The 15458-nt window shown below is 44.0% G+C and overlaps 1 protein-coding gene and 1 non-coding gene across 2 annotated transcripts; one reads left to right on the forward strand and one right to left on the reverse strand.

Moving 5' to 3' along the window:
• Positions 1-9701: 9701 nt before the first annotated feature.
• On the reverse strand, positions 9702-9869 carry LOC115071412. The gene has a single exon (XR_003850497.1). It is a non-coding gene; the product is annotated as a U1 spliceosomal RNA (small nuclear RNA).
• A 3962-nt stretch (positions 9870-13831) lies between these two features.
• Positions 13832-15090, forward strand: Hcar1 (hydroxycarboxylic acid receptor 1). Its single transcript, XM_008839408.3, has one exon. It carries the CDS (start codon positions 13847-13849, stop codon positions 14858-14860), a length of 1014 nt encoding a protein of 337 aa, XP_008837630.1. The 5' UTR covers positions 13832-13846; the 3' UTR covers positions 14861-15090.
• The last annotated feature ends 368 nt before the right edge of the window (positions 15091-15458 follow it).

Below are 15458 nucleotides of genomic sequence, written 5' to 3' on the forward strand. Positions count from 1 at the left end.
AAGGGATGTCTTATGTACCACCAAGAATTCTTAAAACACCCAAGTTCTCCTGGAAGCTCTGGATTTCTTTGGTTTCTGAATCCCCTCTCCACTGTGGAGAGCTTTTCTCTCTGAGTGTGTATATGTATGTTTCTTTACTTTTTATAATTGTTTTAATTAAATAATAACAATAATTTTTACCTGTTGTATCTAAGATCTTTTTATTATTTATTTATTTATTTAATTTATTTTCTGAGACAGGGTCTCCCTGTAGCTCCATCTGGCCTGCAACTCGCTGTGTAGACCAGACTGGCCTCGAACTCACAGAGATCTGCCTGCCTCTGCCTCTCAAATGCTGGGATTAAAAGCATGTACCACCACACTTGGCTCTTTCAATTTTTAAAAATAATATATTTTTTAATTTCATGAGTGTAATACTTGCATGTAGGTGGGTGCACCTGTATCATGCAGTGCCCTTGGAGGGCAGAAGAGGGTGTTGAATCCCCTGGAACTGGAGTTACAGACAGCTGTTAGCTGCCATGCAGGTGCTGGGAATTGAATCTGGGTCCCCTGCAAAAGCAGTCAGTGCTTTTAACTGCTGAGCCATCTCTCTGGTCCTAATCTTTTAATTATTTTAATTGGTGGAGAAAATTAACCTGATCAAGACCCCTGGGTGGTAACAACAGTACTAATATTTATCTTGATGTTATTTGGGGGTTTTTTTCCTTTTTTAAGACTCTTTTTTTCTAATTTTACCTAAGTGTTTTGCAACAAGTGTAACAAGTGGCTATGAGCTGCCATGTAGGTACTGGGAACTGAACTTTGCAACAGAGTAGCCAGTGTGTTAACTACTGAGCCATCTCTCCAGCCACTTTATTATTATTATATAAAGTTGTTATTATTATAAGTGCCTCCTTCCTCTGTTAAATTAGCCAATTGGGTTTAGATTGTGTGGTTGAACCTTGACCAATAAGGAGCAGCAAGCAAAACTCTGTTTCCTGTGAAGGATACAGGAGAAGGCCATTTTTACAATGTGTGCTTGCTCCTTTGTTTCTGCGAGACTCACATCCTTCTCATTAGAAGTAAAATTTGCTTTATCCAGCTGCTTTCAGTTGGAGTGGTAGTCTCTTTCTTTGGGACCCCAAAGTTATTTCTAACGCCTTTTATATATGCAAGGAAACTGAGCCTTAAAGAGGTGATAGCTTTCTAAGACTCATAACCAGCCGGGTTTGGGGGTACAGGCCTATAATCTCAGCCCTCAGGAGGCTGAGATAGAAGGATCAGATGTTCAAAGCCAACCTGGGCTACATAGCAAGACCTTGTCTCAAACAAAACAAAATGACAACAAAAAGATCTCACAACTTGTGAGAGAATTAACTTTAAACCCAGACAACCTAATTCAGAGTATATCTTAACTTTTTGTTTTTTTATGATAGGCAAGTACTTTATAACTTTGCTATAACCCCAGCCTCAGAGTGTATATTCTAATATTTTGTATTCTAAATTGCATATTCTGGGCACATTATTATTATTACAGGGTCTCACTGTGTAACTCTGACTGGCCTGAAACTCACTATATAGACCAGATTGGCTTTGAATTCACAGAGACCCACCTGCCTCTGCTTCCCAAGAGCTGGGATTAAAGGCATGTACCACCATGTATAGCCATATATATTATTTTTGAAACAAGATCACATGTATCTCAGGCCAGCTGCAAACTCACTATGTAGCCCAGGACAACCTTGAACTCATGATCCTCCTGCCTCTACTTTCTAAGTGTTAAAATTACAAACATTTACTACCATGCCTAATTTATGTGATAATGGAAATTGAACCTAGGGCTTTGTGCATGCCAGGCAAGCACTTTATCAACTGAGCTATAGAATATATATATATATTCATAACCTAGCATTAACCATTTAAAGTTAATATTCAGCCAGGTGTTGTGGCTCATGAATGGGAGATAGAGGCAAAGGATCACCACAAGTTCCAGGTCAGCCATGGCTACATATCAAGACTCTGTCTCAAAACAAGCAAGCAAACAAGCAAATAATAAAATAAAGATAAATTGACTAATTAAAATACAGTGATCATTTAGCTGGACCTGGTAGTGTAGACCTGTAATTCCAGCTCCTTGGGAGGCTGAGGCAGCAGGATTGCAAATTTAAGGCTTACTTGAGCTACAGAGTTGAGTTTAAACCAGCCTGAGCAACTTAATGAGATCCTATCTCAAAATAAAAACTAAAAAGATGTAGCTCAATATTAGAATGCTTGCCTAATATGCTCAAGGCCCTAGGTTCAACCCTTAGTGCTGAAAAAGTATTTGCTTTGTAAAAAAAATTTATATGCTGTGTGCATGACATGTGTACACACGTGCACCATGCTACAAGCGTGGAGGTTAGAGAATAACCTGTGGGAATCAATTCTCTCCTTCCACCATGTAGGTCCTGGGGTGGGGGAGCGGTCAAACCAAATCACCAGGCTTGGTGGCAAGTGCCTTTATCCACGAAGTCATCTCTCCAGCCCATATCTTTCTTTATTTCTGTGGATTATTTCAGTGCTGTTATTATTTCAATAGAATATAGGATCTCACACATACCAAGCAAGTTTTCTACTGCTAGAATTATAGGCTTGTGCCGCCATGCCAGGCCCTAGTATTTATTTCTGAAAGAACTCTTGGGCTGGCAAGATGGCTTACTGGGTAAAGGTGCTTGCTGCCAAGTCTGATGATCTGAGTTTGGTCCCCAGGACCCACATGGTAGAAGAAGAGAACTGACTCCCTCAGGTTGTCCCCTGACCTCCAACACAATGTGCCATGGGACATGTGTTAGCCCCCATCCCAAATAAATAAAAATACAATAATTTTTTAAAGGATTCTTTCTTTAAACATAACTGAAATATCATTAACATCCCTAATACAACTAGCAATAACTATTTAATATTCTCATTTTCTGTCAATACTCACATTTCCCTGAATGTGTCTGATTTTTAACAATAGGACTCTGAATCAGATTATAACTGATGTCTCTTAAATCTCCTTGAATCTATAGTTTCTCTGCTCTTTTAAAATTTTCTCCCACTTCATATGTTCAAAAAACTCATTATAGTTTTTTTATTTTATTTGAAATGGCAGGGGATTTCCTTTTCAGAACCTGTGACAGGTCAGAGTGACACTAGTCACACTGCGAAGCAAGCCTTGCCTCTCTCCTTCAGAGAACTTTCCTTCAGCTTCAAGTCCCAGCTTTCCCTCAGCTGCAAACACCTGCAGAAGAAACAAACAAATGAAAAATATTATGAATCATTTAAACCTTAAATTTTGTCATTAATTCTTCCCTTCCAAAGAAGTATTTTGAAATAGTTGAGTAGAGAGGAATCCCAGAACTCAAACATTGTCATTGAAAAGGCAATGTAGGCTGGGTGTAGTGGCGCACACCTTTAATCCCAGCACTCAGGAGGCAGAGGCAGGTGGATCCCTGTGAGTTTGAGGCCAGCCTGGTCTACATCCTGAGTTCCAGGACAGCTGGGGCTACAGGGAGACCCTGTCTCCAAAAGCCCCGCCAAAAGGCAATGTAATAGGTTCACTATATATATATATGTATATATGTGTATATATGTATATATATATAGGCTGATTTCTAGAAACTATGAATTACTTTCCTTTCCTTAGAAGAGTCTTTGCAGCTGTAACTAAGGATTATCCAGCACGTGGGAGGCTGAGCCAGCCTTGGCTATGTAGAAATACCCTGTATCAAAAAATAAGAAACTAGGATTGGGGTAAGCTCTTGCTGCACCTGCATGAGGACCTGAGTTCAGATCCCCAGATTACACATAATGGTGGACACAGTAGTGTGCATCTGTAATCCCAGTACTCCTACAGCAAAATGGGAGGTGCACACAGGAGAATCCTTAGCCACTTACAGGCCAGCAAGCATGTTGTATGAAACTGTGAACAACAGACCCTTTCTTACAGAGATGGAAGTCAAGGATGGACATCCAAAGTTATCCTCTGACCACATACGTGCCATGGCACATGCATGCCTGCACTCACATACATGACCACACACATGCACACACAGAGAGATTAAAAATAAAATACAAAATGTTGCGGATCCCAAGATGAGCTCCTTCTGTATAAACTGAATCATATATCCACTGGTAAAATATCCTTTTAAAGAGACCCATGGAGGCTGGGGATATAGCTCTGTGATAGAGCAATACCTAGCTTGTAGGAGACCTAGGTTCAATCCCCAGTAATACACACACACACACACACACACACACACGGACACACGGACACACGGAGGTGAAGGCCATGTGACCACAGAAGCAGAGGACAGAAGAATGGAGTCAAAAGCCAAGGAATGCCAAAGCCATCAGAAGTTAAAAGAGGCAAGGGTCAGAGCTTTGAGGGTGTGTAGCCCTGGCTGACAGCTGCATTTCAGACTTCTGGCCTCCAGATCTACCAGAGCACAACTTCAGTCACTATATTTGTGATAATTTGTTCCATTAGAATATGGAAGCTCAGACTGTCACACACTCCAGCCCACTCCATGATGGGGAAGGATTTTGGGGGAGAGGAGCCCCTGAATTCATACACTGACATCTTCTCCTCCCACCACCTGCTACTAGGTAGCCCCACTGAGAATGCCTACTTCCTGCCCTTGTCACAGATAAAATGGAATGCCATCTTATAAAAGCAACAGTGTAGGCGTCACCACAACCCTGAGTGAATGCCAGACCAGCCTGGCAGGTTTGCCTTCAAGTTCTTTCCCTCTTCCCATTCAGTAGCATCTCCTCTCAGCCAGAAGTGAACTGCCAGGGTCTGGAGTCATTTGCTCACTCAATCATTTACTTAAGACATACTTGTGTTTTTCCTTGATTCTCGGTTTGAGCTCTGTATGTACTGGAGAATCATTACATTGCTGCATAGTGTGTTTGAGTGTGGGTGGTAGAATTGTAGGAGGGATTTACAGAAGACTCTGGAGTTGAGGGAAGTGATGTTTCCTACGCTTCCTAGACAGCAGGGCTTTTTAAAATTTAACACTTCAAGAGACTGGAGAGCTGACACAACATTAGGAAAGCATTCTGTTATTACAGAGGATCTGGGTTCAGTTCCCAGGACCCATGTCAGGAGGCTCACAAGTGCCTGTAACTCCAGCTCTAGGGGATCTGATCCCCTTTCTGGCCTCCTTGGACACTTGTACACATGGCACGTGCAGGCATCCACACACACGCACACACACACAGAGACACAGATAATACACACACTTAAATAAAAATAAATAAAAACTTTTTTCACTTGCAATCCCTTTTGATAACTGTGGTGGTGGTTTGGGCAGTAGTGGTGGGGTGGGGGGGAGGACTTGTGCATACCACAGTGTGAACGTGGCGGTCAGAAGACAACTTTGGGTGTTGGCCCTCACTGTCAACCTTGTTTGAAGCAAGATCTCTTTTTCTGTTATGCGGCATAGCCCAGGGTAGCTTCCAGGGAATTCACTTGTTTCCACCTCTCATCTTGCTGTAGGAGTGCTGGTATTACAGACACACACTACCATGCCTGACTTTTATATGGGTTCTGGTGATTCGAACTTAGGTCCTTGGGTCAATGAGATGACTCAGCAGATGAAGGTCCTTACTTCAAAGCCTGACAACCTGAGTTAGATCCCTGGATCCCAGGTAAAGGTGGAAGAAAAGAACCAATGACACAGAGTTGTCCTCTGACCTCCACATACATGCCAAGGCATGTGTGTGCCCCTCTCTCTCTCTCTCTCTCTCTCTCTCTCACACACACACACACACACACACACACATTGTTACATTGCACTAAAAAAAATACTTCATGTCCTCATGCTTATGTGGCAAGTACTTCACACATTGGGCTAATCCCTCCAGGCCCTTGCCTAAGAAATTTTTATGCAACCCCAGGTATATAGGCATATAAATCAAACATTTACTGATAATAAATCATAAACAAATTTATTTTAAAACAATTCTTTGGTATACGTATACTTTTGCTTTCTAATAAAGATAGCAAATTTGCATATTAATGAGATGAACATATTTGTTCATTCAACACAATAAAACCCCAAAATACATTAATTTTGTTTGAGTTTGGTTTTGGTTTTTTGGGACAGGGTCTCATGTAGTCCAGACTGGCATAGCTAAAGATGACCTTGAACTCCTGATCCTCCTGCCTCCACCTCCCAAGCACTGGTATTACAGGTGTGTACCGCTGTACCCAGGGTAAGATATACTAAACTGGGCTTAGTATATTTTACATGCAGAGGAATGACAATATTTTGAAAGTCTTTTTTTCCCATATTTAAAGCATTATGCTTTTTTTAAGGACAGAGAACATTGTATGTGCAGTAAAACACCATAATTCATAACACAATAGTCTCCAATGGGAGTGGATCATTGAGGAAAAACTGAGGCAGAAACTCAAGGGTGGAACCTGGAGACAGGAACATGGAGCAGAAACCATGGAAGGAATGCTGCTTACAGGCTTGCTCTCAGGCTTGTGTTCAGCAGCCTGCCTACCTTCCTTCCTTTCTTTTTCTTTTTTTCTTTTTTGGAGAACAGGGTCTCCCAGTAACCCCAGCTGGCCTGGAACTCACTATATAGCTATATAGACTAGGCTGGCCTCAAATCTCAGAGAGATCTGCCTGCCTCTACCACCCAGGTGCTGGGATTAAAGGCATGTGCCACCATTCCTGGCCAGCTACCAATTTGATGAATTCTATCAAGTTGACAACTAAGGTATATCAAGTTGACAACCAAGATTAGCCATCACACTGCATAGACACAGCCTCCTATTTAAATCATCTCAATATTGTTTATAAAGCCTAAATCAGTGCCATTGCTATGTAAATAGTTGTTTTGGGGTCTTTTTGGTTTTTTGGTTTTTTTGAGACAGGGTCTCCTGTAGCCCCTTGGAACTTGCTATGTAGACCAGGCTGGCAGTGAACTCACAGAGATCCATCTACCTATGTACTGTACAATCTTTTCTGCTTTATAGAATCCTCTATTAGAAGACGCTAATCTAAGATTAAGCCTGCAGAAGGAGTTAGCCAGACCTAAGAGGGAAGGTTATCTGTAAATGGCATGTGCTGGATAACTTTAGTTGCCAACTTGACATACCTGGGTAGAGGAAGGCTCAATTGGGGAATTTCCTCCATTGAACTGGCCTGTGGCCATGTCTGTGGGGTATTTTCTTTATTGTTGAGTGATGTGGGAGGGCCCAGCCCACTGTGAGTGATGCCACCCTGGGCAGGTTCTGTATTGTATAAGAAAGCAGGCCTTTAATCCCAGCACTTGGGAGGCAGAAGCAGGCAGATCTCTGTGAGTTCAAGATCAGCCTGGTCTGCATAGCAGGCTTCAGGCCAGCTGGGGCTACAGGGAGACCCCGTCTCAAAAAGACAAATAAAAAAAAGAAAAAGAAAGAAAGAGAGAAAGAGAGAGAGAAAGAATAAAGAGAAAGAAAGAAAGAAAGAAAGAAAGAAAGAAAGAAAGAAAAAGAGAAAGAAAGAAAGCAGGCTGATCATGGGTCAGGGGAACAAGCCAGTAAACAGCATTCCTCTATGGCCTGTGCTTCAGCGCCTACCTCTAGGTTCCTGCCCTGTGTTCCTAACCTCTGGCTCCCTGATGAACTGTGACCCAGGAGATGTAAGCCGAATAAACCCTTTCCTCCCCAGGTTGGTATTGGTCAAAGTATTTTGTCATAGCAATGGAGAAACAAACTAGGACATGGTGCTTGGGTACTAAATACAGTGTTGGCTCTTGTTGGAGATGCTGGGGCTCATTCCTGCAGGGCCTTGCCTGCCATCTAGAACATCCTCTCAGGGCTGCTGGAAAGCATTGGCGTGCATGACATCATCACATTTGTATATCAGAGAATGGAACGCAGGAAGAACAAGAATACAAGCAGAGGGACCAATCAGAGACGGTTGCTTTCTTTTAACTTTGACCATTCAAAGCTTAGCAATATGAATGGAAAGAGACTTCAGATGTTCTTTCAACAGACTGCAGCCTGTGGTGAGCCAGAAGGAAGCAGAACCAAGCTTATAGCTTTGGGTGTGGTGCCAAAGCCCCTTGTGTCTAATATGGAATGTGAAGAAGAGGATGTGAGATTGTTCCTCAAAGTGCTGGTTGATAAGGGAGTGGCAGCAGTCAACTAGAGAGACTCATGCCTCATCCTGTCATCACAGTGGCTCATAGATGAGAACAACAGAGAGAGAGGTCAACAGACCAGGCTCTGAGCTCACAGGGTCCATTGATAGCAGCACTGGGGCTCCAGGGCCGGCAGAAGAAACTTGAGCGTAAAACCCATTGCTTCCCTTTTCTCTTTCATCGTCTCTCCCCTGCCACGTTCCAAAACTACCCTGATAGATACTGAATTCAAGGTCCTCTGCAAAACAACCCTATGCAGTGTGGGCTGTTTCATTCCTCACAATTCCCTGATAGAGCCCAAATTCTAAATTCCTCAAAAGTCCCTCAGAGGTCCAGCCTGCTTCCAGGGGCTCTTCATTCTTTCTGGAGTATATGCTCCTGTTATATCACAAATGCTGCCTGTAAAGAGGTGATTGGTCTCATGCCCTATTCCTTTTAGCACCTTCCCTACACTTCTACTGTGTAGCAATCCCAAAGTAAGACAGGACAACCAGATTAGCCTCCTGAGTTATCAGCTATCTGCCTCTATTATATTAAGTGGAAGAGACTATAGAGCCATGCTTTTCAAATTTGAATGTGTATTAGGAGTACTTGATGTTCTTGCAGAGGAACCAAGTTCAGTTTTTAGCACTACATGGTGGCTAACAACCATCCATAACTCCAGGTCCAGGGGATCTGATACATCTTCTGGCCTCTGCGGGGATTGTATGTATGTGATGCATTTATATACATGTAAGCAAAACACTCAAACACATTAAAAAAAAAAAAAAAGAAGTCCAGCATGGTGGTGCACACCTGTAATCCCAGCACTGGGGAGGGAAGGTAAGAGACAGGAGGATTGAAGGCTTCCTGGCCAGAGAGTCTGGCCAAATAAGTGAAGTGAGAGACCCTGTCTCAAAAAATAAGATGGAAAGTGATTGATGAAGACACCTGATATCAACCTCCAACCTCCACATATGTGCGCATGCACACACAATGTAAGAAGAAAAACAACCTGTAATCATGAACGATGAAGGAAGCTAGGCAAGGTGGCATACACCAGTAATCTCAGCATTTAGGAGATGGAGACAAGAGGGTCAGGAGTTCAAGGTCATTCTCTACTACATTGTGAATTTGAGAGTTTGAGGACAGCCTGAGCAACATGAGACCCAGTCTAAAACAAACAAACAGCAGCAACAACAAAAAAGAATTGAAGGACAATGAATCATCAGAAAGGGAGATGAGACATAAGAAAGTGAAGATTCAGTCGATAGAGACTGGAGGTAGATCTTATCTTTCTCCTGGATCCTGGAGTCATTCTTTTCTTTTTTCAATCTTTGTGTATGATGTGTGTGTGTGTGTGTGTGTGTGTGTGTGTGTGTGTGTGTGTTTGTGGGCATGATTGCAGGCAAGAATGTATCACGGCATGTGGGGGGAGGTCAAAGAACAACTTCAAGTGTCAGCCCTCATCATCTATCTTGTCTGAGACAGGAACTCTGTGTTGCTTGCCACTGCAGACACCAGGCTACCAGACCCTCAAGCTTCTGGGTTTCTTGGGCTTTTTCTTTTTAATTCAAGGGACTGCTCAAATGCAATCCACCACTATCACATATTAGGCAGTCAGGTGTCCTGCATTAGGGGAAATTACAGGGGTCAGCACATCCCAAGTGTAATGGATGAGCCTCACTAGCCCTGGGAAAACCATCTTCTTGATCATGGTGTCTCCTCTGCCAGTTAAGGACCTGGGGAGCCTCTTGTCTCTGCCTCTCATCTCGCCATCACACCCTATTCTATATGGGTTCTGGGGGTTCAAACTCAAGTCCTCATGGTTACAGAGCAAGTGCTGCCCACTGAAGCATCTCCCCAACTCTCCTGTAGTCACTCTATTCTTAATTCTCTCAAGGAACAGTCACAGTGCTTTCCACAGTGGCTGCTCCACAATCTTGCCAATGCTTGGTATTTGCTATTGTTCTTCTAATGTTAGTGAATTGATGTCTCATGTTTCCTGATCCTCAGTGATCCCCAGCACTTTTCAATGTTTTTTTGGTTTGTTTTTAATTTTGATGAAGTTCAACATATCCATTTTTTATTTTGTTGTGTAAAGGCCATGTCATACGACCTTTCTAGACTGTTTTCTTCTAAGAGTTTTATAATTTTAGGGTTTTTTTTGTTGTTTTTTTGTTTGTTTGTTTTTGTGTTTTGAGACAGGGTCTCCCTGTAGCCCTGGGCTGGACTTGAACTCACAGAGATCCACCTGCCTCTACCTCTGGAGTGTTGGGATGAAAGGCATACACCACCACACCTAGCTAGTTTTAGCTTTTTTTTTTCTTTTTAAGATAATCTTGCTGTGCAGCCCAGGAATTTACAGCAATTCCGGTGTCTCTGTGCCTGTTTCCTGAGTGCTGGGATTGTAGGCATGTGCCATCACACTCCTACATTTTGTTTTAGATCAATTTTGGGTTAAATTTTGGATGAATTTTATTTTGATGCAGAAAGAAGGAGGATGTACGGTCCAGAGCCTCTGGTCACCAAGAGAGATTTACCACTTTGCAGCTCCCGGGGTGGGGGTAGGGGGACACAACAAGATTGATTTGCATGTGGAAAGCCTGGTAGGCTTTTAGAGAAAGAGAAACTGATCTTTTTTTCCTTAATCTTCTGTCTTCCAGCTAATTCTGCAGCTGAAAAGAGAAAGTGATTTGATCAGACAGAAGGGATGTGGGAAAGGAATGCAGGTGTCAGTCACATAGGAAAGGGGAAGTGGTGTATTTATAGAAATCTCCACATTTACTTACCAGTAAGGCAGAGTGTAGAGTGCTGCTCAGTGGTAGAGCACTTGCCTAATTTGCTAGAGGCTCTGGGTTCCACTCAAGCAATGGGGAAAAAGAAAAATTAGGGGTGTGAGAGATGACTCAGTGGTTAAGAGTGCTTGCTGCTCTGCCAGAGGACCCAGATTCTGTTCCCAGCACCCATGTTGAGTGACTCACAATGGCCCAGAATTCCAGCTCTAGGGGATCCAACATCCTCTTCTGGCCTCTGTGGACACTGAAAACATATGGCATACATGCACACATAAATAAAAAAATAAAAATAGCTCTTTTAAAAATTATTTGTAGCTGGGCATGGTGGTGCACGCCTGTAGTCCCAGCACTTGGGAGGCAGAGGCAGGCAGATCTCTGTGAGTTCAAGGCCAGCCTAGTCTACATAGTAAGCTCCAGGACAGCTGGGGCTACAGGGAGACCCTGCTTCAAAAAGACAAAACTCTGCCCCCCACAAAAAGCAATTATTTGTATGTACAGGCTCTTATTCTGTATTTGCCTGGTAGAATTTACCTACAGGGGCTCCTGAGGGCATGAGGCACCTGGATATAGATGTTTGGTGAACACATTTATTTATTAGACGTTATAAAACTGGCCAGGTGTGGTGGCACATGCCTTTAATTCTAGCACTCTGGAGGCAGAGGCAGGTGGATCTCTGGGAGTTCAAGGCTAGCCTGGTCTACATAGTGAATTCCAAGGCAGCTGGGGCTACAGGGAGACCCTGTCTCAAAAAGACCAGAAAAAAAAAGAATTTATGAAACTAACAAAGTGGGTTACAAGGAAAAAAGTGGCAGAAGAGTGATTTTGGAAAGGTAGGCAGGGGACCACCTAGGGGGACTTGGTAATCAGCTCAAGAAGTGTGACCTTTAGCCTAGAGTGAAGATGATATATTCCAAAGCCCACAGAGACTAGGCATGTAAGTGACAGAGTCCAACCAGATGTAAGATGGTAGGGAGCCGTGGGGGCTATGACAGATCTTCCAAGAAGCTTGGTGTGGTGGCTCACACCTGTAATCCCAGCACTCAGGAGTCTGAGGCAGAAAGATTACCATGAGTTTAGGCCAACCTGGCCTACCCTGTGATTTCTAGGCCAGCATGAGGGCGTGGTGGCACATGCCTTTAATCCTAGCACTTGGGATACGGAGGCAGGTAGAGCTCTGTGAGTTGGAGGCCAGCCTGGTCCACATATAGTGAGTTCCAGGCCAGCTGTGGCTGCAGGCAGACCCTGTCTCAAAAAGACAAACAAACAAACAAACAAACAAACAAACAGTAACACAACAGCAAAGAGAGACCTGGCTCAGACTTGTAATGCCATTACTCAGGAGACTGAGGCAGGGAAAACATGAATTCCAGACCAGCCTAAGGTATAGTATAAATTCCAGGCCAGCCTGGGCTACATAGTGAGATTCTTTCTCAAACAAGCAAAAACTATAGGCAGGGGACTGCACAGATGGCCCAGCAGTTAAGAGAAATTGCTGTTCTTCCAGAGGACAGGAATTTAGTTCCCAACACTCACACTTACAGCTTCTTGGAACTCCAGCTCCAGGGAATCTACACCTTTTACTGGCCTCCACAGGCACTGGAATGAACATGCACATACAAACATGCAGACCAATACATACATATAAATCAAATAATAAATGTTTATTTTTAAAATTGAGTGGTGGCAACATGGATTCCAGGCCTGCACCACCATATCCAGAGCAAACTTTGCTTTAATTATCCAGTGAAGAACTAGCCTATGCAGTCTTTGACAGTACCTTTCTACTCCTTTCCTAAATTGGTAGTAGAAGGACACAGGACACATAGATAATCTCTAAAGCCAAAGGTCAGGAAATTTTAACAAAGACTTCAATTTTTCAAGCAGTCTAATTTTATTCGTGATTATTTTAGAAATAAAATTCTTCACCCTCACTAATGGGCTCTTGATAATTAAAATAAAAACATACATACCATGGTTTTTGGCTCTTCTGAGCAATTAATGGGAAACTCAGAGTCATATCTTTGCAAAAGTAACTAGGTTCAAGCAGCTTAGGGAACTGACTTCCAAGAGGCCCCCTTAGGGAGACGGGAGGAAAGGTGACTCCCTTCACACAGTTTTTAATTTTTTTGGGGGGGGGGTGTTGCAAATAAAACCCAGAGCCTGTACATGCTACTTCTGAACCACATCCCCAGTTCCCAAAGAAACTTCCTAACACCTGACAGATACCACCTTTAGAATTTTTCAGAATACTTGGTTTGTCTGTAGAGCCTCCCAAGCGTTGAGGGCTATATTTCTGGGTGTTGGCACAGGAAGCAGCTCTGAGAGGCTGCAGAAAAAAACCTCCCTTCTCTGACACTGCATGGGAGCGCCCCATGGGATGAGGGGAGGACCGGGCAGTCAGACAAAGGTTAGGGAGGAAAGCAGCTAGGCAGAGGCCCAGAACAGACTCCAGGAAATGTTTGGATTTCTCCACCGGGAGGGAGGACAAACAAGCTTTTTTTCCCCTCAAGCCTTCTGGGCAGCTCTGAACACTCTCCAGCCCAGAGTGAGGTAGAAGGAACAGAAGCAGAAAAAGAAAAATCACCCCGGTGCTGGACTCAGCAACTCCCCTGCAACACGAATCTCATAGGACCTCCAAACTGCTTCCCCGAAATGTGCACTTCTGGAAAACAGCGTGCATCTCAGAGCCTGGCCCGGCTACAGGCTTTGTCCCTCCGGGAAACATGCAGCTTGTGATTCAGGCTACGGAGAAAAGACCTCCTCGAGTTTTCATTTCCTGATTGGTTTCTCTTGCGGGTTCAGCGCCTGCTTCCCAGGGCAATGAGGTTAGGAGCCCAGTCGCTGGAGGAGTCATAGTGTTCAGATAAGCATCTGCGCCTTTGTGCCAGGCACCCAGGACACTTGCCCTCTCGCCATCTGCCATGGACAACGGGTCGTGCTGCCTCCTTGAGGGGGACCCCATCTCCCAGGTGATGCCACCACTGCTCATCCTGGCCTTTGTGCTGGGTGCCCTGGGCAATGGGATTGCCCTGTGTGGTTTCTGCTTTCACATGAAGACCTGGAAGCCCAGCACTATTTACCTTTTCAACTTGGCCGTGGCCGATTTTCTCCTCATGATCTGCCTACCCTTGAGGACAGACTACTACCTCAGACAGAGACACTGGGCTTTTGAGGATATTCCATGTCGTCTGGTGCTCTTCATGCTGGCCATGAACAGGGCAGGGAGCATAGTCTTCCTCACGGTGGTGGCTGTGGACAGATATTTCAAAGTGGTCCATCCCTGCCACATGGTGAATACCATCTCCAACCGGACTGCGGCTGGCACTGTCTGTCTCCTCTGGATGTTGGTCATCTTGGGGACTGTGTATCTTCTGATGGAGAGCCATCTGTGTGTACAGGAGAAGGTGCTGTCTTGTGAGAGCTTCATCATGGAATCAGCCAATGGCTGGCATGACATCATGTTCCAGCTGGAGTTCTTCCTGCCCCTGGCCATCATCTTATTCTGTTCCTTCAAAGTTGTTTGGAGTCTGAGACAGAGGCAGCAGCTGGCCAGGCAGACTCGGATGAAGAGGGCCACCCGCTTCATCATGGTGGTTGCTGCTGTGTTCATCACCTGCTACCTGCCTAGCGTTCTGGCCAGACTGTATTTCCTCTGGACGGTACCCTCTAGTGCCTGCAACCCTTCTGTCCACATAGCCCTCCACATCACCCTCAGTTTCACCTACCTAAACAGCATGTTGGATCCTCTGGTATATTATTTTTCAAGCCCTTCATTTCCCAAATTTTATGCCAAGCTCAAAATCTGCAGTTTGAGACCCAGACACCCAGTACGCTCAAAGACACGAAGGTCCGAAGAGATGCCAATTTCGAATCTCTGTCGTAAGAGTTGCATCGATGTGGCAAATAGTTCCCAAAGGCCATTGGGCAGCCAGTAGGCTCTCCAAGTGTGCTGAATGGCACTAACATAAGGAGGCCAACATTGTCAAGACAGAGAGATGGGGCAACTGTGAGTTAATTCCTGCTGAAGGGTGGGGGACTTTGAGAACGCCAGCAGTCTGTCTTGTATGTATCTTCTCATTCAGAAATGAAATCCATTTTTTTGGATTTCATTTATGGAAGGTTCCAGTGGATTGAAGTGAGTTTATTATGTATATATCGTCTGGTTGCTCTGCTAAGGGACAGAACGTGCATGTCTAAAGGAGTATGTGTGTTGGGGGAGAACGCTTGGCTCCTGTGTCGTTTTTCACACAGTAAGAAATTAGGTATGAGTGTTTCATTGTGTCATGTTCTTGCTCAGGGAGGAGTTAATGAATTTGATGATTTATCAGTATTTCCTTGACTGAAAAAATAGAAACTGGACTGAGTCAACATTTATTTCCTGCTCAGTGGGACCCCCTTACATCAAGATGCCTCGTTTGTGACCATTTTCATTTTCCCAAGGGCATCTCTGTACATTTCCTTGTCAATGTTTGTACTTCCAAGTAGCCTAAGAATTGCAGTAAAACAATCTTCTTTTGATCTTTCAGTTCCACA

The sequence above is a fragment of the Nannospalax galili genome, unplaced genomic scaffold (genome assembly GCF_000622305.1).
Source record: "Nannospalax galili isolate Female #2095 unplaced genomic scaffold, S.galili_v1.0 scaffold218, whole genome shotgun sequence".
In the NCBI taxonomy this organism is placed as follows: domain Eukaryota; kingdom Metazoa; phylum Chordata; class Mammalia; order Rodentia; family Spalacidae; genus Nannospalax; species Nannospalax galili.